At 44.4% G+C, this 25,399-nt stretch overlaps 2 protein-coding genes across 7 annotated transcripts; one reads left to right on the forward strand and one right to left on the reverse strand.

The window, feature by feature from the left end:
• Nucleotides 1-2,030: 2,030 nt before the first annotated feature.
• On the reverse strand, nucleotides 2,031-19,709 carry arhgef2b (rho/rac guanine nucleotide exchange factor (GEF) 2b). 2 transcript variants are annotated; one of them, XM_026317269.2, is made up of 22 exons: nucleotides 19,417-19,709; nucleotides 10,720-10,873; nucleotides 8,982-9,049; nucleotides 8,707-8,770; nucleotides 8,440-8,572; nucleotides 8,183-8,286; nucleotides 7,890-8,033; nucleotides 7,359-7,609; nucleotides 6,973-7,098; nucleotides 6,611-6,728; nucleotides 6,271-6,522; nucleotides 6,104-6,180; nucleotides 5,266-5,438; nucleotides 4,957-5,024; nucleotides 4,539-4,772; nucleotides 4,377-4,454; nucleotides 4,078-4,133; nucleotides 3,651-3,692; nucleotides 3,226-3,276; nucleotides 2,813-3,094; nucleotides 2,549-2,705; nucleotides 2,031-2,338 (listed from the first exon to the last, which is right to left on the reverse strand). In XM_026317269.2, the coding sequence occupies exons 1-22, from the start codon at nucleotides 19,471-19,473 to the stop codon at nucleotides 2,289-2,291; spliced, it is 2,739 nt and encodes a 912-aa protein (XP_026173054.1). In that variant the 5' UTR covers nucleotides 19,474-19,709; the 3' UTR covers nucleotides 2,031-2,288. The 2 variants fall into 2 exon arrangements, with proteins under 2 accessions (XP_026173054.1, XP_026173053.1); XM_026317268.2 differs by having other exon boundaries at nucleotides 2,549-2,708; nucleotides 19,417-19,708.
• tmem79b (transmembrane protein 79b) lies at nucleotides 18,872-23,704 on the forward strand. Of its 5 annotated transcripts, none has more exons than XM_026317272.1 (5): nucleotides 18,872-18,967; nucleotides 22,187-22,754; nucleotides 22,840-23,034; nucleotides 23,136-23,367; nucleotides 23,470-23,674. In XM_026317272.1, exons 2-5 carry the CDS (start codon nucleotides 22,238-22,240, stop codon nucleotides 23,672-23,674), a joined length of 1,149 nt encoding a protein of 382 aa, XP_026173057.1. In that variant the 5' UTR covers nucleotides 18,872-18,967; nucleotides 22,187-22,237. The 5 variants fall into 5 exon arrangements, with proteins under 5 accessions (XP_026173057.1, XP_026173056.1, XP_026173055.1 ...); XM_026317271.1 differs by lacking the exon at nucleotides 18,872-18,967 and adding an exon at nucleotides 20,647-21,206 and having other exon boundaries at nucleotides 22,191-22,754; XM_026317270.1 differs by lacking the exon at nucleotides 18,872-18,967 and adding an exon at nucleotides 20,651-21,206 and having other exon boundaries at nucleotides 23,470-23,704.
• The last annotated feature ends 1,695 nt before the right edge of the window (nucleotides 23,705-25,399 follow it).

Here is a 25,399-nt window from a genome sequence, read left to right on the forward strand (position 1 = left end):
CAACGAAATGTTTATAGAACTCTTAATATTCAGTCTGTTTCTCTTTGCTTGAGCATCACAGGTAGCTTCAGCTGTGATTCAGGAAGACATGGATCCACCAGTGCAAACTGTCACCGCCACCATCATCATCATCATCATCATCATCATCATGTGCCTGCAACAGCTTAAAATGCTTCAGCAGGATCATTAAATCATCCAACATGAACTAAACTCATAGAGAGCATCAGACAGAGGAGGCAAGTCAGTGTCCATGGCAACAGTGTCCATGGTAACGGTGTCTATGCTGACTGTGTGGCAACCGTGTCCCTATCAACAACAAGTTGGCTCCTTCAAGCTGATGCCGGCCAAACATCCGGCTGTCGCTCAGTTTCCTTCATTGGTAAACTGTTCACACTGAAACATCTGGACTTTCAGAGCAGATGTTTAAAATGTGAGTGAAGAAATTCATAAACGCGTTTTGTCTTTTTCTGGCGTGAAACATGGAAAAACAACCTGAGCTAAGATGCTTCTGATGTTCTTCTTCATACACGGTTACAGTTTGCGGTTGTTCAGACATTAACCATGTTTTTACAGCAACACATCAGCAGCTGAGACTGATCAACACAGACGCAATCAATAGAAACGAGATCAAACGATCTGATTGGTTAATCAATCAGTAGGACAGACCACATTCAGTTCTATGCAAATAGCTACAATAGAAACATGCTAACATGCTAAGAGAGAGATCTCTGGGTTCAGTCAGACAACAAACAGCTTCTCTTTTTAACAGCACTGCTCTTCTACTACTCAAGACTATATAATCCCCCCCAGACCCCACAAATCAGGATCCCCACCCTCCTGCTCAGTGTCATGGAGGCCTGGAGGATAAATCTGAGTCTAAAGGTGAGTTCAGAACAGAGGAGACGTTTGGATTCACCTGAATATTCACCTGAGAGTTTACCAGGGTGAACGTCTTGACACTCTCTAAGTGGAATTACATTTAACACTAACTGCACAAACAGTCCAGCTGTAAAATTAACAACAATATAAAGTTTCACAAATTTACTTCACGTTCAGTCTGATTCTTTTTTCTCTGAAAACGTTAGTTGTGATGCCGTGAATCATAAAATCATGCATGTTCGTTGCCAAAACGTTGGGCTTCAACACATTATTGGAACGAAAAAGAAAAAGAGGTCTGTTTGCAGTCCTTCTCCTTCCTCTTTGCCCAACTTTGACCCCACATTAAAAAAAAAGGTTTTTGGTTTGACATTTTACATAAACACAAATGCTCACTATTCTTGTAATAAACTCCTACATGAATCTAATATTTCTAATCTTTGACTACGTTTGTCTGAAGTTACCTTATAAATACAGTTTACACTGAGGCTGTTTGGCTTTGTAGGATAAAAAAAACTGTCTCTAACACAGATTACAACAGATTATAATCTCCCCAGGTTTGGACCCATGACCCATGAGGCCAGATGGGATTAACCCCAAACTCACCCCAAACCCCCCTAAAGCCCAGGTTTACTCCCCCTTTAGAGAATCTGAGCAAACCCAGACTGTCTCGCCTTACAGCAATCAAACTGCAGCTGTAGATATCCAAAGGCATTCTGGGTAATGTAGTGTAATGACCATTAATGTGTTTTAAGGATCAGTTGTCAGTCAGCTTCAAACAAACTTCCTGTCATACCGTCTCCTAACTTCCTGACAGTCTGACATCACAGCCACCTCACTCAGTGATTGGTCGTCTGTGCATAGGTGAGGAAGTGAGTGGGGTTTGTAGTTTTTCTACATCCTTGATTTTACAGGTAAAAGTCTCATTGAGATTAAACACGTTTTTTTTTTTTTTTTCAGAAGAAGAAACAGGATTTATTCCTAAAGTGGAATCACAAATATTCAATTTGATAACAAATTCTACAAACATAATGATTTTGGATTTCACCAGGTACATGAACTGGTTTGTTTGAAGCAGACTGAAACTTTGATCCAACCCCACACATTTTAGAAGGACCCCCTCACACTAAGAAGCCCCCACCCCCCACCCTCCAGCACGTTATGATGTAAACAGGTCCCATGGTTACACCTTCTGGTTCAGGAAACGATTCAGGAGTTAAAATACAACAGCTGAGATTAGACATCAGGTCTAATGGACCTAATGAAAAAAAAAAAAAGCTTCTGTAAAATCAGGAAATGACAATCTCTGGTCTGACAGTAACTAGATCAGCCGGTGACAAAACAGCGACATCACAGCGACATCAGCAGAGGTGTCTGAGGTGGTCAGATAATGGTCAGATAATGCGATAATGTTAACTGGGCTCAGTTCCACACTCGCTCTCCTCAGGGATGTCCTGCAGGTCTGAGAGGTCAGAGGGCACAGGTTACCATGGTGACCATCCCCAAACACATACACCACCAATCAAAATGTAATATCAAAATCATAACACAACATGTTTTAATCCTATTATTGTGTATTTCATAAGTAAATGGCAAACACTACAAATATCATATAACATAATAATTCAAATACATTATTTATTGATCGGTTGAACACATGTACTGTACCAACCTCTGGGGCTGTCCGAGCGAGGAGAGATCTTCATCACTTCTTCCTCTTCCTCCTCATTTCCTTCTTGGACACCGTCTAATTGGTCGACTGGATCTTGACTGGCTAATGGCGCAAGGGGGCGGGGCTCCAGTGCCTTGCTGCCACACCTCTTGTTCAACTGCTGATAGACGAGGCCGAGATTAGTTTATTTTAGTTGAGCTGATCAGTTTAGTTTATCCAGGTTTATTCCCTCCCCTGGTCTCTTCACTAAAGCACCTGACCCACCTGTTCTTCAGTCTCTCCGTTTTTCCACTTTTTTCCACCTCGCTCTGCCCCCTCCCTTTCAGGCCCCTCCCCTCTCAGACGCAGCCGTGTCACTTCCTCCTGTAGCAGCTCCATCTGCCGCCGCAGTAGCACCACATCCCCGCTGGTGTCCAGCCCCGTGTCCCGCGACATCGACCGACTGAGACGCGCCCCGGGGGCGGAGCCAAGGCTTGGAGTGGTGGAGGGGGTGGCGTCTGTACTGACTGACAGCGCCAGGATCGAGTCCTGACAAATCACAGCAGCCTGGGGGAGAGTCAGAGTTTTGATATGCTGACATGTCACTTTTATACTGCAGAGTATCAATAATATTAATCAACATCATATCATCAAAATGTCAATGATTAAAATAAATCAATCATGTCTGACTGTCAGACCTGCAGGGCATGAAGCTGTGTGCTCAGATTGACCAGTCGCTGGCGGACTTCCTGTGGGGGGGGGGCAGGTATCAGCTCAGAAAAACTGCACACATCAATTCAATCTTTGTTCCCTCACCCCACAACTGGACCACAACTGGACCACAACTGGACCACAACTGGACCACAACTGGACCACAACTGGACCACAACTGGATCACAACTGGATCACGACTGTAAACCTGCTTTACAGTCTTCTAATATCTTGGCATTTGACTGATACAGGTAATGAGACGAACTTCATTTTAATAATATGTTGCTATTATCTTTACTGGCCTAACACAATATTTGAATTAGTTACATTAATGTCATGTTGTAAGTTCAAAAGTCTGACTCGTCTTTGACCCGACCAGATGGAGGAATAACAGTAAAGAAGAAGTTCTTACCTCGGTTAAGGTTCGTTCCTGCAGCTGGTTACCATTTCTGTCCTGAGAGAGAAGAACAAAAAATAGATTTAAACCCCAGACGCTCAGACAGGGTTGCACTCTGCAGTGTTCTGACAGCAGGGCTCTTATTTTGATATTTTACTCTAATGTTTATAGTTGCCATCAAATCAGAATAACATTTTAAATAAATAAATTTCAGACCTTAAACCGGACTTCAAAAACATTAAACATACTTCTATTCATTCAGCGTGTGAACCGTTAAACTGCAGCTCTGTAAGATTTTACTGTGCCAGACTGATTCAGTTTGAAACCACACATTATTTCTGTTTTCCTGCAGATGATCTTTCATATTTTGGGGGTTGAAATCAGCCAGAGCTGTAGCATTACTCTGAGTCCGTGTTAGGTTAAAGCTGATGGGGTGTTTTACCTTTGTGGAGCCGCCGTTCGATACGAAAGAACCATTCAGAGACCCTGAATCACCATCTGACACACAGGGACAGACACAGGTAAAGACAGGTCACGTGTTTGTTTGTATTGTCTGTTCATTGGTCGGACACTAGATGGCAGAGTTGGGTTTTCAGACTGAACAGGAATATATTCTACTGGAAGACGATCCTGCTCAGCGGCTCGGGGACATTCTGTAATTTAGTAATGACCTTACAAGAGTCAGGACTCAAACTGTTGATAGAAACACTGGGAAAAGACCAGAGAGGAAGCTTTCCTCACCGCTGAGCTCCTGGTTGCCGTTGGTTACGGTGGATTTCTGGATGTTGGAGTCTAACAGCAGCTCAGTCAGTTTGTCCACTGAAACACAAAAACACAAAAACTCAGTTTGATTCTATTTTATTGTACGTGCGTGAGATAAAACCCGTCCAGTCAGAGCTCCACCTTCAGTGACGGCAGCGGTCAGGAGCGGCTCAGCCTGGGGAGCATGAGGAGTGTCGGCCCGGAAGAGATTCCTGCATGAGGAGCAAGAGGAGGTCCTGGTGGACGAGGTGGTCACCTCCACGTCTCCTTTATCATCTGCTCCTCCTCTTCCGGTCGCCTCCACCAGGTCAGAAAACAAGGTGACACGCTCCTGCAGGAGCTCCAGCACCTCCCTGTCCTTCTGCTGAATGTCAGCTGGGGGAATGAGGAGGAGGAGACGGGAAGAAGGAGGAGACAGGGGTTAGATGTAAACTCTGAATTAGATCTGAAAGAGCTGTAACTTCTTGTAGGAGGTGTAGCAGTGTAGTAGTCAGAGATGCAGTTGTAGGAGGAGGTGCAGTAGAAGGAGCAAGAGCAGTAGAAGGAGGAGGAGCAGTACCTCGGAGTCTTCGCAGTAAAGCTTTATCTTCAGTTTCGATGAGAGGAAACTGGTCTCTGGACGGACAGCTGCACGTAAAACACACAGCACTGTGATGCTACATACTGTACTACATATTGTACTACATGTTGTACTACATGTTGTATTTCTGTACTACAGAGTAGTGTGCAGTACAGAGTCAGAGAGACCATCATATAGTACTTATAGTACTGTGAGGTACTTTCAGGTATGTGTTCCAGTAATGACATGAAAGCAAAGTACTGGTACCATGCAGTACTGCAGTACTGCAGCAGAGATTCCAGTACTGACCTGCTAGCAGCCTGCTGGATCCGGGTCATCCAGGTCCGGCGGTCGTCCTTAGATGAAAAATGCAGCTCGTACATCTCCGGAGGAGTGGAGGCACTGATCAGGTACATTCCTCGCTCCTGATTGGCTATATCTCTGACAATCAGGTTGTTCAGAGAGACCACCGGAGACTTGTCCTGCTCAGACACAGGTGGACAGACACACAGGTACATAGGCGGGTCAACAGAAGAAACTTCAACGATCTCTGATCCAGTGAGTGGACAGGAGAGAGGACTCAGACTCTAAGAAGGTCGTAGGGAGGTCTGTGTGCATTCAACAAAATACCAATTCACAGTATCTGGACTTCTCAGGGTCTCTGAGTGAGGGGTGCACCGGGGTGCTCTATAGTTCTTCTGGAGGACCTGGACAAACTGATCTGAACTATTTTGTTATTCTGCTCAGCCTCTGGGGGAAATTCTGTCAAGGTGGACTGATTATTGAACCTCAGGTTCAGAAGGACTGATTTGGATTCTGTCCTGGCCCTGGACCAGTCCACCTGCTGTTTTGCAGACAATAGAAATGTTTGTGCTAATGCTAAATGTGAAGCTCTAGGTTGATCACTAGATGTCTGTTCCAGTTCTGAGATAAAGGCTCCAAGCAGCTGAACTGAGTTTCATTGAGGGGTGTTTGGAGAGAGGGAGGAGATCTCAAGGAGAAGAACCAATGGTCCTTCTTGTTTCAAGGAGACTGATCAGGTCTCCTGATCTGTGACTTTGTGAACCCTATTGGCATCATGACCACAGCCAGGATCAGTTGAAAAGGAGGGAGGAAGATAGATCAGGGGTGATCAGGTGTGACTCACCAATGATGCGAAAGTGAACTTCTGGTCCTTCTCCTGAAGAAAAACCAGAATGTCTGACATCAGCAGGACCTGCACATCTGGACACAAACACTCTGTTTAAGTCGTGCACATAAAGGTAGATGTGACGTCAGCAGGTAAACGGGTGACACAGCATCAGTCTCCTGTACCTTTCATCCTGGAGCTCTGGCCCTGGACCTTCCAGTGGAGCGACCCCTCATGCAGGAGCCTTCTTCTCAGCAACTCTCCTCCTCTGAACACTCCACCTCCCTGGACGTCCGCCTGTGCCCGGGGGTCCATACGAGCCTGGATCTCCTGCAGCCTCCTGGTCCGATCCAGCTCCAGCACCTCCTGGTCCACCGAGCTGATCAGCTCCTTCAGGAGCTGCAGTGCCTGTCTCAGAGCCTGCACCTCCTCACTGCCTGCAGACCACAGAGACACAGTAGCACCAGAGGTCAGAGATGATTAGAGGTCGTAGGTTATTAATGGTTATCAGAGGTCGTAGGTCACCTTTGGTGTTGTCGAGGATTCGCTTGATAAGGACAGGGTACTTTGTGATTCGCTGTGTCACCAGCAGGATGCACTCCTGGACACCATGTCGACGCAGCAGTGGACCACGACAGACACGCTGAGCATTATGGGACGAAAAGACACAGTTAATATCCATCGACAAATACAAATACAAAACAACATTCCAACTCATATAAACTGAGAACTAGGTCTGGATAAATAGAATAAATCAGGTATAAACAACGATTATGGCTAAGGCCAGTCTGCAAACCCACAGATTAAGGTCTAAAGCAGACTAAAGCAGTCTTGTTAGATCCTAGTCCCGCTATGAAAGTTGAGTTGATCCTGGTTCGCGTCCTCACCCTGATAAACTGCTGCAGTCTTCGGTCTCGAGCAAAAACTTCTTTGTATAGTTTCACAGCTTTCGGGTGTCGACTGCAGAACTCTGAGTAAAGTTTCTTCATGTCGTCTGCAAGCTGACCTGAGAACTACACACACACACACACACACACACACACGCAAACATAGAAAACTGTGATGTTGCTTTCTCACGGTACTAAAAATAACAGGCGGTGTCTCAATGTTGAACAAAAAGTGCCAGTTCTGTGTGAAGAGTCTGTAAAAGCTGCAGGGATCACGATGTCAGAGTTTCTGAGTCTTAAACTCCTGGATCTCTAATGACCTCTGTGAGCCCTCAGTTTCCTGAACACTGAGTCAGTCCTCTCAGACGTCACCTGTGCTGCCGTACCTGTCTGAGCAGCAGGTCTCCAATGCTGCGGACGGTGAAGTTGGTGGAGCTGCCCTCCATCAGCCCCTCCTTCCTCCGGTTCAGCAGCTCTGACAGGAAGCTGGAGTGGAGCTCCAGAAGCTGGTCCAGACAGGGGAAGATGGTGTGAACCACACCCGCCTCCAGCATCACCTCATCCAGCATCCCCTGCCGGTACACCCCCTCCATGATCCGCAACGTCCGGACATGGTGGAACTCCGTCTGGATCAACTCTGGGAGGCAGAAAAGAAACTGGTTTATCCTGATGGAGTCGTCATGCCATGACAGCAGACAAGACAAATGTGCCGTGACAATAGTAGGTCTGGTTGCTGTTCAGCCAAGTTTTAAGATAACATGGAACATTATATTTATATTCATAAACATCTTTTTAGTTGCCATGTACATGCAGTGGTGTCTCATGGACTTAATATTCATCTCTGGTTCTCTCTAAGTCTGAGTCTTTCTGTTGTGCTGCTGCATGTGATCCATCAGTGTTCTACGTCTGTGTCGTACCGTAGATGACGTCCTGTTGTTTGATGATGTCTTTGTGAAGCGTCTGCAGGAAGTTTGGCTCCACGGCAAGACTCCAGCTGTCAGCCTGAATACAGCTGCCCTCCACCTGCAGCTTCTCCAGCAGGGGGCTCCACCACCACTCACCTACACACACACACACGCACGCACACACACACACACACACACACACACACACACACACACACACACACACACACACACGCACGTCATTTTCTATTCACAGTAACAGGAAGCAGATTATTCATCCGTTCAATAAAAGCAGATTCACTCACCATCATCAGTGAGAGACTCCATGGACAAAGTTCTGTTCCTGAAATTTAAAGACTCAGTGGACTGGGACAGAATCCTCCTGAGACCCGCAGAGTCGTCAGTCCCCCTGAGAGACAGACCGGTGAAACAGAGAGAAAGGTGAGAGAGGGACAACCCTTCCTAATAAAATGATGATCCTGCTGTGTTGACATTTATGCTGCTTTATAATTATTACAGATATTTCTTAAATGTAGCCAATCAGCTGTCTGCTCAGTCTCACCCTGCAATGTTATTGGTTGAGACGCTCTTGGCAAGTGAGAGTCCAGAGCGAACCCGTCTGGACCCAAGGAGGGACTGACGAAGACTGTCTGAGGGATAGATGGCCGAACTCGGACGCTCCTTCATCATCGGAGCTGGAGGCAAGCACAGAAGAAGAAATTACTCTTCATCTTTTAAAAACAGTAACACTGGATCCTTCATTTCCCCATAATGCAACTGGAAACGCAATGTGAGACAGACAGGAGGAGCAACAGACAGACAGACTCACTTTTGGTCCGCAGGGCGACGTTCTGCAAAGCTGAACTGCTTCTCGCCATTGCCAGTTTCTGTTGCTGTTAGAGAGAGACAGACAGGTAGTCAGTCAGATAGACAGGCAGTCAGTCAGGTAGACAGGTAGTCAGTCAGATAGACAGGCAGTCAGTCAGGTAGACAGGCAGTCAGTCAGGCAGACAGGTAGTCAGTCAGGCAGACAGGTAGTCAGTCAGGCAGACAGGTAGTCAGTCAGGCAGACAGACAGTCAGTCAGACAGTAGACAGGTCTTACCCTCTGTTTCATCTTGGCACAGCTGGCCAGGCTGTCTCTGCAGCGGTTGTGGATAGTGACATTACAGGCTGAGTGAGAGACAGGTAGAGAGACAGGTGAGACAGGTGAGAGAGACAGGTGAGAGAGACAGACATGTCCTGGTCAGACTGTATTCACTGTTGAAATCTGTTGTATTGATGATTTGATTTATGCAAACAAACAGAAAACACCCTGATGACTGTGGTTGACAAACACCTGTAAACTGTTTACTGAGTCAGAACCTCCAGTAAGTCCCGGAACCTTTTCCCGGATCCCAAAAGCTTCTACATAAACCCACACACTTCCTCAAGGAACCATGAAACCCCAAGAAACCATCAATCCACATTCCTGCTGCAAAAAAAACTGAGGCCAAAAATACAGTCTGCAGCCTTTTTACTGTGGTCACAGAGTAGTCCTTCTATGTTTGTGAGGACACTGATTGAGATAAAGCATCTCCTAGCCCCTAACCCTGAATCCTCAAATATCCCCTTGAAGGTCTAAAAACCAGAAAACGTGTCCTCACAGTGTAAGAATGTCCTCACAGTGTAAGAATGTCCTCACGAGGTTCAAATTTGGAATCAGTCCTCATAAAGACAGCAAAAAAATCTTATTCACACATCGACATAAACGGACAAAAAACACCAAGTTTCACTGACTATAAAACAATGTTTGATTTTCCAGAGTTAAGTTAGGATGATGATCACACACACACACACACACACACACACACACACACACACACACACACACAAACACACAGACACACAGACACACAGACACACAGACACACAGACACACAGACAGTATTTTAAACACAGGGCGTGTCCATGTGTTTGTGGTTGTTTATGTTCTTTTTATAAATTCTGCTTCAAACTTTGTCAGTAAGTTTCAGTTTCAGAAACAGGCTCCTCTGCTCAGGTTTAGTTCAGTGTTAAATCCAGTTAAAGGCATCGTCTTCAATCCTCAGTTCAACATCTGTTTAAACAGTTCAACATCTGTTCAGACCAAATAAGATCTTTAGTAAACTAATTGTCTAACACCCTAAAACAGCCCAGTGAAGGTGTGAGGACCAGACAGACAGCATGTCCTCATTATCCCAAAATGTCCTCACAACGATGGCACTGAACAAAAATTCATCCACACAACCACAGAAAGACTTGCATACACACACACACACGCAAACAAAGATTAAAGACAGGCTGAGACACATGTGTCCACTTGACCCAGTTCTCAGGGTTCATCCACAGCAGCCAATCACAATCTAGGTCAACAGGGTCTCACACACATACACATATACTTGTACTTCTATCTCTGTGAGGGCAGTCATTGATATAGACCCTTACATGAGCCAACTAAACTATTTGCCTAACCTCAACCCTAACCCTAACCTCAGCCCTAACCCTAACCTAATTCTAACCTTAACCCTGAAACCAAGTGTCCGGCCAAAATGTCCTCACACCAACAGAGTTGTGTTCAAAATGGTCCTCACAAATATAGAAGTACAAGTACACACACACACACACACGTACAGTACTGGAGACAGTCTGTTGTGTTAAACTGGTCACAGCTGACTGTGTGTGTTAATCTGAAGACGTACATCTGTTCATTGTAAAGGAGGATTAACACAGTCTGGTGCGCACACACGCACACACGCACACACACACACACACAAACATGTTGTATACACACACATGTTATATAAAGGTTGATGAAACGTTACCTGGGCAGCTGAGCGCCTCCTTGGCTGTGATGCTCCTGTTGCAGGAGGAGCACAGGGTGGTGGAGGACACCGTCAGGGAGGTGAACAGGTGACCATTGCTGGACCTGGCCTCCCTCTCTCTCGCCTCCTTCTCTCTCTCCTTCTTCTCCTTATTCTGAACACAGAGAGAGGAGAAAATCAATACAGTTGATCACTATACGACCACTGATCAAAAGTCTTACTGATTTATTTCATCACAGTTTATCTCCTGATACTTTTATGCTTTATCCAAACTCAGAGGTCAACCTGAGAGTCATGTGACCACAGGTGTGTCCAGTATCTCATGTCGGACAGGAGTGTGTTGTGTCTGCACAAAGGCAGGAAGCAGGTTTTCAGTTTCAGTCTTTGTGAAGCAGGACAAAGACGTGAACATCAGGAGGGGGCGGTCTAATACCTGGAGACCACTTTTAAACTGCAGCATGGGGGATGGAGAGTTCAGTTAGTTACAACCCCCCACACCCCCCAGGTCATCCTGGTCTGTATCAGGTTAACGTTTGTGAGAAGAACGTGGTGAAAACTGTGGCTGACGGTCCAAATGATGGCCCTGATCTCACTGCGGGTGACTTCAGGATTTGAAGACGTTTAACACAAATATGTCACTGCAGATCGACAGAACAACCAATCAGAGCGCTTCTTCTGGCCGACCAATCAGAGCAGAGCTGACTGACTGAAACATGTTTACACAAAAACCAGTCAGAGCAGGATTGTTGTCAATTAATAAACGTGGTAAAGAATAAACATCAACAGAAACACACACACACACACACACACACACAGTCAGGTCGGGATTAAGCAGGGCAGAGCCTCAACAACTGACTGGCTGTCTCAGATGCCTTGCTCAAGGGCATGAAGCTGCTGAAATGAATTATAAATGAAGTATCCCAACAGACACACACTGCTCCGGGATACAACAGCAGCAGCAAGGCCTCATGGGAGCTGTAGTCTAGCAAGAACTATAATAGTGTTCGCATGTTTAGCAGGGACAATGTTTGCCCTCTTTGTTTAGCGTGTTAGCATGCTAGGAGAACATACATGCCAGTTCAATGGTGTTAGCATCAACTTAGACAGACTGTGGGAGAAACTTCACCTGAAACTGAACTTTAATCTGGAGACTCACCTGGTCTCCCTCAACACACCTGACTGACCAACAACAACAACCAGGGCACGTGACACAACCACAGGGATTATATGAGTTAACCATTAGTTTCCAAGTCATAAGACTGTAAGTCCCATGTTACTTTATGACAGACAAGCTAAATATTAAACCTGGTGAATCCAATGGGGCTGGATACATGTGTGTGTATTAATGTGTGTAAATTGTGTGTATTAATGTGTGTAAATAACAGAACAGCAGGTTCAACAGCTGGATTCATGTGATGGAGCTTTATTGTTTCAATGCTGGTGTGATTTTCACATCAGGACAACAACCTGATTCATTTTTAACAACCTACAAAACCTACAACACAAACCACCCAAGTCATTTTATCACATTTATTTAATAAAGTAAAATAATATGTGTCTGTCTGACCTGCACTAACCCTAGCACCTGCAGAAAGCCTCCACTTTAAAGTCAGTACAGTCAGAATAAAATCAGTCTAATAACATTAAATGTCAGTGTCTTCACTGATGATGATGATGATGATGATGATGATGATGAAGAAACACTGATCTCTACAGACTCTGCTGACAGCAGCAGATAAACGAGTTCACAGATGATGTCAGCTGAAACTTCCTTCTCATTTCTGAGAACAGCCTGACCAGACTGGAAGCTGTGAGCTTTTTATATTCGTATTTGTTTAACAGACAGGACATGAAGACACTGTTAATTAATCCTTTAACTTCCCCTGCTCACTTTCAAGTACTAGCTAAAGAAGCCAGCAGCCAGACCAACTTCCATCTGTCCCGTGTTTGTGGAACTTTGGTTCAGTTTCTGCTCACTGGGCCTTTTTGGTTGTAAAGCGCGGAGTCATCTTTGAGCACAGACCAGGACTGAGTTGAATCAGAGGAACAGGAACTGGTTTCTCCCCATTGTTGTGCGTCTGCACATACATCCAGCCCAACACGGAGTACTGGTGCCCTTTAACAAATAATAGCTGACTCTCATTCCCAGCCCAGAGACAGACGGCCTGTTAACGCCGTTAACACCTTATGCCCCAGGCATTTGCTTTGTTTTTGGAGTTTCCACCTTAAATCCATCAGTAACAACTGTGAGGCTGAAATCAACAGTCAGAGTTAGAAACATTGCAAATGTCTCCATCTCTTCTTCAGTGAGATCTGAATATCTCAGGCAAAACTTCTTATTTGTTCTCCACATCAGAGTGAAAACAGCTTGAGTCTGTTCTAAGTCCCTCGGTTCATCACTGTAGAGTAACTACGCCCCGACCTCAAGTCAGGAGCAGTAAGTAGCTCCAAGCTGTTTTAAGCGTTTTAAAAATGGGAAACTAACAGAGAAAGAAAATCAGTTCAGCAAACTGACGACGTGACTTTACACTGACAGATTTATTCACACATGTTAGAGTCCTTCTTTAAAAAACATGCAGCCGCAGAACAAACATGTAAAGCTGCTGCAGACTTTGTTTATTGGTCTGGACTGGACTCTGCCCTGATCTTCGCTGTGACTCCTTTTGTTTCCATTGTTGTCAAAAGGGACTAGTTTACAGAACGTTCTCTGCAGACTACAAACAGAGGCTTTAACTCTAAGACAGGGCATGCTGGGAAATCTGATAAGGTGGTTTGGTTTATAAAAAATGAAATTTCACATCTGAGTGAACTCAAAACAAAAGCTTCATGTTTGCACTGAATGAGCAGCAGCTCTGCAGACAGACCACCACACAAACCCAATCGACAGTTAGACTCATGGATGGACTTACAGGTCAGTCTGTGACCGTAGGGGACGCCGTCTGTGGACACTGTGTCTGTAATTCAGACACTGTCTCTGCCTGAACTTCTCTTTTCTCTTGTGTGTTTTTCACATTAACTTCTGCTCCGGACTGGGAGGGGCAGGAAGGGAGACGTGTGTGTGTCTGTGTGGTTTTCACATTGCAATGAGGACATTTCAGCATTACTGTCCTCACAGCTGTAAATGTCAGTTTGAGCGTTCAGACCTGGCTTCTGGGTTCAGAATAGAACCAGGTCTGGGTCAGGGTTAGGATGGGTGCAGGGGGTTCGTATGACGGTTAGATTAGACAGTACATTATGTCAGTGAGTGTCCTCACAGAGGCAGGAAGACCGATATGTGTTTCAAGAGAACAAAGGCTGACTGACTGAACAGAAACAAAACTTCTTCATTTTCTGTGAAACATGACGAATTAGCTGCAGCTGGAGATTCTTTGTTACACCATTTCTTTGTCAATGAGAACCGATCAATGAGAGATCAATCACTCTGTATCAAACTGCAATAAAACTGTGAAACATGCCGCTTAATTAAAATCTCTGAGAAGCCAGAGATTTTTTTTTTAAACTTCAGTTCCTGTCATGTGACCCAGAGAAAAGCAGCAGAAACTGAAATCAGAAAATATTTGACTGTGTTGGAAGATTTGTGCAATTATGTGGACAAATAAGTAAAATGCCTTGTGACAGACACACGTCAGCTCAGGGATCAATAAATTATTAACTATTATCAACAACTAATTTACAACAATCAACACATCTTAGTAAAAAACATCATTCTGTTAAGCAGCCAAAGGACTCACATTGGGTCGACATGGGGCCTTCTTCCTTCTGGATGTGTTAGCATCTAAAGCTAACCTGTTGGCTCTGGTAGCATTAGCCACCTAGCATGGTCCTGATTGGACCTTTGGATTGGATGGATCTGATATGAATCTGGGACGAAGTGGAGCTTTGGGTCACATTAGCAGGAAACAGAGCGTCTACTGGACTGACACATTTACTCCTTAGTCAGCTAACGCTAGCTTTGGACTGGACACTTTGTCCCAACCAGGCATCCATAGTTCACATCGTAGCTTCAGGGAACAGGATGGGATTGGAGGGGCGAAGAGTGGGAAGGCGGGGCTTATGGTGGAAATTAGTTTGGACTGTCAGACCCCCTAGAGGCCGAGGAGATGTTAGGAAGAGCAGCTTTAACCAAAGTCCAGCACGGAAAGAGCATCACTGAGGAAACAATAAGGTAAACATGGTTTTTGTTTTATATCACATCAAACCGACTGTTTGGGGCTTTTTCACTTCAGGAGAGTCTGATCTGTTTTACTAATTAACAGATAAACAGAAATGTTCAGTGCTGCTCATGAATTACAAATAATAATTAGAAATCAATAGTCAAATTTACAGTTGCACGGTGTCAGGCCTCTTTATTTCACTGACACAGATTCAGTGTAGACGGTTTAAAACAGGTTTGGTGATCTGGTGACAGTCAGTGATCAGCTGATCAATAAATAAAGAGCTCAGTGATGGAGGGAAATAAAGAGCCCTCTGTCTGAGGGGGAGGGGGTCACGAGACAGAGACATAAAGCACAGAGACAGAGCCGAGGGCAGAGACACGAACATCAGACCAGCACAGCCAGAGATGATACAGAGCGAGCTCAGGTGAGAAAAGGGGGACAGGTGACTGATCTGAGAGCAGCTGAACGTTCACCTGTGACCTCAGTGCAAACACTGTTCAGCTGAGCCCATCAAAACAGAGCGAACAAACTAAAAACAGATGTTTGGCATGTGGCTCTGAAAACAACAGCAGCTGCGTGGAGACCTGACAACACGGATCACGTTAAACCTGATCAGTTCTCCGGTTCCACACAGAGAACACACACGTAAACACCAACATGTGGGACATTTTCTAGAAGGGGGAAAGAAAAACTAAGTGAAGTCTTAGGAATGATGTGGGTTTATGAGAAAATCTGTCATAAAACCTGGTCAGGTTTTCCTCTGAGTTTCTATAATGAACAAACCAGGGCATTGTTCTTCTTCATGTTGAACGTATTATTCAAACATTCACAGGGAAGCTGGAAACAGTGAAATAGGCTCTTGGCTAATGACATGAACAAAATCTAAGTGGAGTGAGGAGCTCAGAACCTGGACCAGGCCCTGCAGCTGTGGGTTAAAGCTGCTCTGACTTATCAAAAACAGTTTGAGCTTGTTATTCACAGGAGCAACTGCTGATGCCAACCATGGCTCACAGACGAGACCTCAGCAGACTGAAGACCAAGAAATGCTGGTCGGATTGGTTTTTGGAAACACACGGGCCTCCCATTGTTGGTGAGGAGGAACCATGTGAGCCAGGTCAGCGGTGTGGCTCCCTGCTGGGTTTTTAATAGTTTGTGGACAACAATGGAGGTCTACGGCACAGACCCATAAGCTGAACCAGGTTCTGGATTCACACACATTCATTGGTGCTGTCAGTCTCTGGATGGGATCTGGACTCAGTGACACACAGACTGAATCGACTTATTTCTGTATGACATGTAACTTTAAGTGTGTTCAATAAAAATGTTTTCCAAAGATAAAAACTGATGATCAGTGTTTGATTTTTGCAGGTGTCGTCCAGTTCAACATGAACTCTGGATCAGACTGTTTGTCTTCACTGTGGGACTTTAATTAAACTGGGACTGTCTTTAATAAACTGTGTTTGTACATTAAACACTGTGCAGCTGCAGGTTAATGAGTCTCTATTTCCCAGAAAGTCCTCCCTCCATCTGAGTCCATTCAAAAAGCTCAGCTTCTCTCTAGAAACACCAAGTCACCGTAACATTGTCCAGGAGTCATTAAGGCATCAGGCCCTTTAATAAATGTGCTCATCAGACAGCTGTGCACCATGAAGGATTTAGTGGAACCAATGAGGCTTTTCTCATTAATGTAAATATCAAGGTTTTGTTAATTGAACTTGAGGCCTCTTGACTGATTGTGTCGATGGTTCAGTGGATTCCAGCTTTATCTTTTCAAACCCTGGTGTGAACAGCTGGTTGTTTGGAGCCTTGAGACCATCAAGACCTTCAACGATCCTTAAATCTGTGAAAGGCTCCAACAAAAACGTTGTATCAGCCACAGACCAGTTTGGTTTTGGTGCCTCCATGTTTCTGTCCCCCCTGGAAACTCGTCCCGTCACCTAATGTTCCCCCCACGTGGGTCAGACGTGAGCAGAAAGAATCTATTTATTCCAACAAGAGACAAACGACGGGATCAAGTGTTTCCATGGCCAATATTTTCCTATTGATCAGATTATTATATATTATTGAAGGCCCCCCCCCCCCCCGGATTCCCATTGGAAACTCCTTCTGGTCTGTTCCCACTGAGGTGGTCACATGATGCATTTTGATTCTGATTGGCTGGCAAACTAAAGACAAACTAAAAAAACCTTCAGTGAAAGCTGTCACAGTGTTTCGTTACCTGATTAGGTTACGAGCAGTGTTAGCATATTTTGGCTAACGTTAGCATTAAGCTGCTGTATAAAACATATATCTCCATTATATGGTTGAGCAGCTCGTCTGCTAACTACATCACTAATTCTGTCTCTGGGGCACATGTGGCATTTTGAGCCTTCTCTGAGCCGATTAAGTGAAGCTGACGTTACTTTCACTTTCAACACCTGTGTCAAACAAAATATCTCATAGCTCGGTTTGCAGCAGGAGGAAGTGTGGTTCTGATCCCTCGGTAACTAATCTGGGCCAGTTTAATTACAAATTGCCATGGTAACAGGCAGCTCTGCTCTCTGATTGGCTGTCAGATCTCTATTAAAATCAAACCAGAGATCAGGTGAACAGTTTAACCTGCAGGTTACTCCGTCCTCCCTCTGTAACAAGCACCGGACCAACAGTCTGGTATCAGCACCTGGTGCAGGGTCGGTGCAGGTTTAGCTGTGTTAGCAGCTCCAACACATGTGGGCTGGAAGTGCCACATTATAACATCAAGCCCTGAGCTGAGGATCCTCAGACAAAAACAACCTGCAGATTAAAACTAATCCCAGAGATTCAGCCTGTTCCTGTTCCGTCTGTGCAACATGAGACTTCAGCCTGATCCATTAATTTTTTTATTTTTTATATCCATACTGCTATGGATTATGGGTAATTTCCTGGGGGAAGTCTGCTGACAACCCATTCACTGCTCCCAGTCAGTAGTGAAGAACATGCATGAGGAAAGATAGATGTCAAGTCAATCAGGATCCCAGATAAACAGATTTACTTATGTTCCTGACGGCACAAGAGGCCGGACCTGTTGTCTCGCTGTGGTACCAGTGGATTTATTCCAGAACCAGCTGTGGCAGTATTTTGGTTCTCCAGGACAGAGAGAAGAAGGTGGGGACACAGTTCTGGACCGAACAAGGACAAACTGCACTAACGTTGGTACATCGGCACCAAACTGTCAAACAAGACATTTGTGTCACAAACCATGAAGCAGTTTTTACTGATAAAGAGATTTGAGTGCACCACAAACTGGCCCAAAAACCCCAGGTGGAGTCAAGGAGTCCAGAGTCTGGGAGAAGACCCCAGGTCAGAAGGTTTTACAGCTTCATGAGGTCAGAGCAGTATTTTCACAGAGCTCAGTGAATGTGGACAACAGCTGCACTAACATGTTTTATTATTATTGAAATTTTCACTTCTGTCACTTTCTCCCTATTGTCTCAGTACTTTTTATTTATCTTGTACTACTAACTAGTTTTACTTTACATTGTACATGGAATGTCACTTTAAACATTTCATTACATTTTACAGGGAGATGTATGGGAAGGACCTGATCATGTCTTTGTGGGTCCCTTTGAGTCCATCCATCTACCTGTCTACCTAATGCTTACCTGTGTCTCTGTCTACCTGTCTGTGTTTATCTGTCTCCCTCTGTGTGTCCCCTTCACTTTGTGTCACAGACTCAAAATTGACAAAATTTTTTGCTTTTCAGTTTATGACTAAAAAAAAACCATGAAGACAATGTCCTGTCTGTCTGCCCACCTGTCTGTCTGCCCACCTGTCTGTCTGCACGTTACAGCAGTTGTGCTTCAGGAAATAATAAAATATTTTCATTTTTTCACTGTAAAGAACAAATTTACCTCCTTTGACTTGATTATTTTATAATCTGATCAAAGGTCAGAGGTCACTCCTGACCGACACTTCCTGTATGACAACACAACACACACACACACACACACACACACACACGTACAGTCTCCCCTCCCCCCGCTCGTTTCCTCCTGCAGGACAAAGCGGCCACGCTGCTTCTAACGGACACACACTCAAACACACTGAAACACACCGAAACGCGGTGTGTACAGGTACACACCGACACACACACCGACACACACACACACTGCGCTGTTTAAAAGCATTAAACCCGGTTTCAATCTGAACCGAAAGGAAAAAAACTCCGTTTCCCGTTTCTGCGCTGCGCCAACTTCACCGTCTGTTCACATACAAACTGAATCAGCACACACCGGATCACCGTCCAATCACTGATCAATCATCTATAACAACTATCGACAACCGTCTGAACATCTGCAGCGACGGGACAAACCCGATTCGTTGTTTTCCAGATGTGAAAGCGCGGACAAAGCGGAACAGACGGAAAGTGACACACACTCCCAGAATTCATCTCTGTTTCCGATCACTAACATCCAGACTGTCTGATCAGCTCACAATCATCGATATCGATCGGTTTCGATAACCAAAGTCAGCGTGGACGCGCTCGTGAGCCCGTTTCTTTCTTTTTTTCCGGTGAACTCACCTTCAGGTTGGTTTCCTTCATCCTGTCCTGTCTCCTGCTCTCCAGCAGCCGGGACATCCCCTGCAAAAAATCAAACCGACCACACCTGATCGATTACCTGCTCGCAAACTGATCAATAATTAATCTACAACTGATCAGAGGTAATCCGAAGGAGCGCTGGGTGCTGGTCCCAGAGCAGTCCGCAATCTAGAGTGTCGGGGCGGGGCCTTCCTCATGACACCGCCTCTCTCTACTTCCGACCAATCACAGCTCAGCGCGCTGCTGCCGCTCCCAGCCAACCCGATGGTGCACGAGCAGCTGTCGGGGTGTGCTTGTTTTAGACGCCGATGCAGCGATGGACCGGCGCGGGTGGGGTCAGTCGCTATGACAACTTGTCAACGTATCACGTGATCTTGAACAGCTAATCGGAGAGCTGCAGGAGGTCACGTGAGATACAAACATCAAAGATGCCGACAGGCTCGATTAACCCCGCCCCCTCGGCAGAAGGTACAACAGCTCCTGTGTGACGTGGAACCACAGAGCACCGTCCCCGCCCGCCCCACAGTTACCCGGTGAAAATAAAAAAACAAACCTGCGCTGCTTCAGAAGCTAAACACAAAGAAACATTACAGTGTGATCGATAACTGATACAACTGATCAGAAATTCAAATTACTGCAGTACCTCCGCCTCAGAATCTCAACATGTACTTCAAGCGTCAAAAGAAGCATCTCAATCAAAAAACGTGGTGAACAGATGAATCATCTACAGCACAACTGCACATACAATTAATTTTACTCTAAATATATTTTTAAATGTTTTGTCTATTTATATTTACATATGTGTATTTTCTAATCTCATCTTATTTTTATTGTCCGTTGTTGTTTCTGTGAACTGGAAGCTGATGACACCAGAAGAAATTCAAGTATAGTTGTCAATAAACCTCTTTCTGATTCTGATTCATTTATCATGTGTTAGTTCATCAATCACATGATCATGATCAATAATCACTTTATTAGTATGATCCAACGCATAAACGGAAACATGTTGAAACAATAAGGAAAATATTCTTTACAATAATCAGGTGACACAGAAAAACTGTTTATATCATATTATAATATAATATACTATATTATTCATAATATTATAAAATAATAGTATATATTATTTTATATTATATTAGATTTGATTTGATGATACAATATTGTCTTATATTGCGCTATATGATATTAGATTATTTTAATCTTCCTTTAAATTGAAGTAGTTCTAATCTGTGTACGAGCTGCAGTACACAGATTACTGGTGTAAATACTGAATGTGTGTACTGTTACACCACTAACTGCTGCTGTGTGCTGAATGAAACATCTGTTCACATCTGCCTCCTGGTACTGACCGATACCACTGTTACCATGACAACCAGCCACAACAACAACACGCAGAGAGGAGGAAGTGACGCCATGCTGCTGAATGACCAGCTGACAGCTCCACCTGCTGACAGTTTACCTGCACCTGAAACTCACAGGGTTAATAATTAGCCATTAAACGAACTGACTAGTATTAACTAAACACAATACTTTAACAATATATGTAGAGGATGGTACTTGTGTACTTTTACTAAAAGTAAAATTTACACTGTGTATATGAGTACTTGAATGAAAGTATTTATTCGGCCGATACTTTTGAGGAGTCGACAAAGTCCTTTAAGAGGACTGTCCCTTTAATTCACCTGACGTGACCACACCTGAGATGAACTTCCGGAAAGTTTGACAACAACAAAGGACGAAGAAGAAGAGAAACGGCTCAGATCGTGTCGGTGGGTTTTTAATCTTTAATATCTAAACTCTGGGTCAGTTTTTCATCGGAACCTGATGTGAGTCCGTTTCAGTCTGAGAGACGGGTCCACTTAGGTCTGCACAGAACCGTTGGGCCTTTTCTCTCTGGTATTGATCGGTTTGTTTCCGATCATTGATCAATTACAAACAGGCGGTCGCTGATAATAGCGCAGACGATGACGTGTAACAATAAAACGTCAAGTTTAACACGAGTTTATTATTAAAAGCGTCACGACCGCCATGTTGACAGTAGCGTGACGTCACACGCGATGGGCGGGGCTACTAGTATGATTCGGATCTCAGGTGAACTATTATTAATTATTACACCCTATTTTATTTTTTATTTTATTTTTCTAAAAGTCAAGAACATAAATCCTGAAACGAACTGGAAACCAGTGAAGAGAAACCAGTTTCTGGGGTAAATGCTCACATTTACCTCTTTTAGTTCAAAGTCAAGCAGCTGATGGAGACGAGACAGGGACACCAAAGTCTAAACCACAACCATAATCAGGTCTAAAAGTAATGAATGCATAAATCGTTACTTCAACATCTCTACGAGAGAGAAATGACTTGACTTCTCTTGGCAGCCTCAGGTGGAAGAAGCTCAGGTGTGTATTTGTATCATTATGAAGGAACCTGGAGGCTAATCCACCAGTTTTATTGTGACAATAAAGATCTCTCTGTTTTTCATGTAATTCTTTCCTGCTGAATTGCTCTAACCCCTGAAGTCCTCAGCCAGTGGCTCATTGATGTGTTCTCTAATCTAACTTGTAATAGTTGATTCATTTACATAAAATATCCGATGAAAAATATCCAATGCAAAGTTCTTCTCTTGGAAACTTGGAAACTTGGTTTGTCACTGTTGTTTCCTTGCATATAAAACTGGGTCTCACTAAAGTCTCACTAAATGCTGCTGTAGCCCTGCTGAGCTTCTGACCAACCTTCCTCTGGTCTCTGATAGACAGTCGATCGACCCAAAGACGCCCAGCAGCACCCGGCAGGAAGTACCAGGATGACGGACAGCGGGGGGACGAAGACGAGATCAACTGAGGGAGAGGACGAAGTGGTGAAGTCTGCCATGATGGAGCCCAGCACCCTGCAGTGGACTAGAGACAGACAGGCAGATGGACAGACAGGTGGACAGCCAGGTAGAGGGGACAGAATGAGTGTGAGGTCAAGTGAGGCAGCCAGCTGGACAGAAAGTGAGCGAGAGTTGGCAGCGGAGGGGTTGAGGAAGGAGGGAGGAGGAGGAGAAGGGAGAGGGAAAGGTGAGGAAGAAGAGGCTGATCCACAGACACACCTGGGAGGGGGGGAGGAGCCTGTGGAGAACCACCTGCCAGAGAAAGCAGCTCAGGTGTTCAGCCCTGCAATGAGCATCCAGCCCTGTCCTTTGTCACCCAGAGAGCATGCAGGACTTTGCGAAATAGAGTCAGAGAAGAGTCCATTCTTGGGTCCCCAAGGAGTCCCCCAGGACTACAGCCAACATGTCTACCAGTACGAGTGGGCCCAGGACACACCTCCTACCAGATGTAAATACACCTGTCTCAACTGTCCTGCCCTTCCTGCCTTCTAAAGTCCTAACCCCTGTTTCTCTAACCTGTCTCTCTCTCTCAGGCAGGTGTGGTTGTCCCAGCAGGGATGTCCTGAAGGTGGGCGTGTCCCTGATGATGTCAGCACTCCTCTTCCCCTTCCTGGTGTGGGGGGGGTTTGTGTTCCTGCCGTTTGATGCCCCCCTGATGGACGGCGCCCCCCTCAGACTCGTCTACACGCTGCGCTGCTCCGTGTTTGCCGCCGTCCCCATCATTCTTGGCGAGTACACAACCAACAAAGAAGTAGACACATTTAGCAAAAAATTTACATCACCTGTCAGTGAGCGTCTCCATGGTGACGGTGTCTCACCTGTTTCTCAGGTTGGCTGGTCCTGGGGGTCACTCGGATCCGGTCAGGTGCGTTACGGCCTCTGTTTGACGATGAGGTGAAGGAAGCAGAGCATCACGAAGTTACCGTGCACCGCCGCTTCATCTCTGACTCCGCCTCGCTGTTCTTGATGTACTTCCTGCAGCTGGTTGTCATGGCGATGTACCTGAGCCAGCAGAACCTGAAGCTTGTACCTTTGCTGACCGTCATCTTCGCCTTTGGACGGTGAGATTTACTGAACCAAATTTAAAGATTTATTTAAAGGTGCATTTGTTTTGTGCCTCCAGGACAGTTTTACTTAGAGGTGCGTTTGTTTTGTGTCTCTAGGCTGGTTTACTGGGTGGCAGCAGCCTTTGGCAGTAGCATCCGTGGTTTCGGTTTTGGCCTCTCTTTCCTGCCAAGCCTTACCATGATGGTTGCAAATATCTACTTCATCTTCACGTTGGAGGCAGCGGGGTCCATCTTTAGCCTCCCGTCTCCACCTGAGGAGGAGCTGACTCTACCCGCTGGCAAACAGAGGTTCTGGGGATGAGGGCTGATCAGTGATCAATAAACTTCCAGTCAGCTGATCAAAATTGTTTAGAAGGCTTTATTTTTATGAACTGAAACTGAGAAACAGAAATAGAGCATGATCTGATCTTTGTTTCATTTATTGTTTGGAAAAGTTTTTTGTTTTTGTTGACATTTTTGATGTTGAACGACTTCCTGTTTACTTCCTGTTTAGTCTGTGTGTTGGTTAATTTTTCAACATTGTATTTTGTAAATTTGATGCTGTGATTATTAAATATTTGATGTTCAAAATAAAAACTTGATTGTATAGATTTACACAGTTATATATTTCACAATAAAAGTATGAAGTTCACCTCTGCTGGTCATCTTTCGTTTTTGTGATGAAGGTCCAGCTGCAGACTGAAGAGCGATAAAGTAAACTGTTGAGGATAAAAACACCGTAAGATGGCAGAAGTCAGGCAGGTCAAAGCAAACAAACAAAACAAACAAACAAACATTGAATAGTCAACAGTTTGTGTGTAAAACCCTCCTGAAAACTGCAGCACTGCAGAAAAATGTGTGTGTTCCCTAAATCTTGAATCTAAAGATCTGTGTGTGATCAGTCTACTGATCATTGACTGGTCTGTTCTTCACTCATATGAAACCGCAGTTGTTTTTTCCGGTTGAACCGGTCTGTCGACAGATAACACCACACACCAACCTCACACCTGTGCACAGGAAGTACTACCTGTCTGCCTTCAAAATAAAAACAGTACAAATTCAAGTATTTACATGAAGTTAAATGTAAAATTTCCGGCAGTAATAAAACTTAACATTTTATTAATAATATTTAGAATTAAAACTGAAAGATCTGAGCCCAGTGATTGGATGAATCAGATTTTTTCAGTGAAAGAAGTAAAGCTGGGATCTGGTTTTATTTATTTGGATCTTTACATTCAGACTTTTTCAAAAAATACACTTTTACTTCTAGAGGCAGGGGGTTTCTTACTCTAGTTGTCAGTGCAGGCAGGGCTTTTATTTTGAAGGGTCAGGTGTGTTGGAATGTGCGCTGGTATATGCTTGACATGCACAGTGTTTCTGTTGACCGAAGCCTTCCCAGACTGAACACGGTTTTGATCTGCAGAAAGCAGTTTGTTTCTACAGAACCAAGACGTCCACAGACAGTTTGAACGTTAAAATCAAGCATTTTCTCGATGGAGTCTGTGCCTGTGAGGAGGAAGGCCTGTCTGCTGCGGCTCAGAGAAAACTGTCCGTTCAGGAAGCTCAGCAGACAAACATGCGGTCAGTCTGTTTATATATGTTCAAATAAAATGATAGACTACAGGTCTATCAGACTTAAATAGAGTTTAAGAAGCTGATTGTGTTGTGTTGGTGTTCAGATTACCAAATATTCAAACTAATCCCGAGTTCAACAAACTACGTATCATTAAAACTCTATTTCTATGTCAGTTTACTCAAGGTTAAATAAATCTTTGTATAATCAGGTTTGAATGAAGTTTCTAATTTTCATATTTATGTTTTGATTTTAAGTCGCACATTAAATTCTAACAGTAAATAACAAAATCACATATTATACTGCCAAAATAAAAGACCGTAAAATAACATGTAGAGTGACACATGAGGACAATGTCAGTTTAAGAGAGGAAAAAAAAAAAAACTCACCTGTTCTAAATTATTTCTTACTTGATTTTTCTACCATTTAAACTGAACAAAGAAATGACCTCTGACCTTTCATCACCTCCCATGT

The sequence above is a fragment of the Mastacembelus armatus genome, chromosome 16 (genome assembly GCF_900324485.2).
Source record: "Mastacembelus armatus chromosome 16, fMasArm1.2, whole genome shotgun sequence".
NCBI classification, from domain to species: Eukaryota; Metazoa; Chordata; class Actinopteri; order Synbranchiformes; family Mastacembelidae; genus Mastacembelus; species Mastacembelus armatus.

Bases quoted from the DNA above. Each gene is read 5' to 3' on its own strand.
- arhgef2b (XM_026317268.2), bottom strand. From the start codon at position 19,473: ATGTCCCGGCTGCTGGAGAGCAGGAGACAGGACAGGATGAAGGAAACC. The intron at 7,099-7,358 runs GTACGGCAGCAC...GTGTGTGTGTAG, and splicing joins GAGACCTGCTGCTCAGACAG to TTCTCAGGTCAGCTTGCAGA. The intron at 3,277-3,650 runs GTAAGAACTTCT...CCCCCCCCACAG, and splicing joins AGGAACGAACCTTAACCGAG to GAAGTCCGCCAGCGACTGGT.
- tmem79b (XM_026317272.1), top strand. From the start codon at position 22,238: ATGACGGACAGCGGGGGGACGAAGACGAGATCAACTGAGGGAGAGGAC. The intron at 23,035-23,135 runs GCGAGTACACAA...CCTGTTTCTCAG, and splicing joins CGCCGTCCCCATCATTCTTG to GTTGGCTGGTCCTGGGGGTC. The intron at 23,368-23,469 runs GTGAGATTTACT...TTGTGTCTCTAG, and splicing joins GTCATCTTCGCCTTTGGACG to GCTGGTTTACTGGGTGGCAG.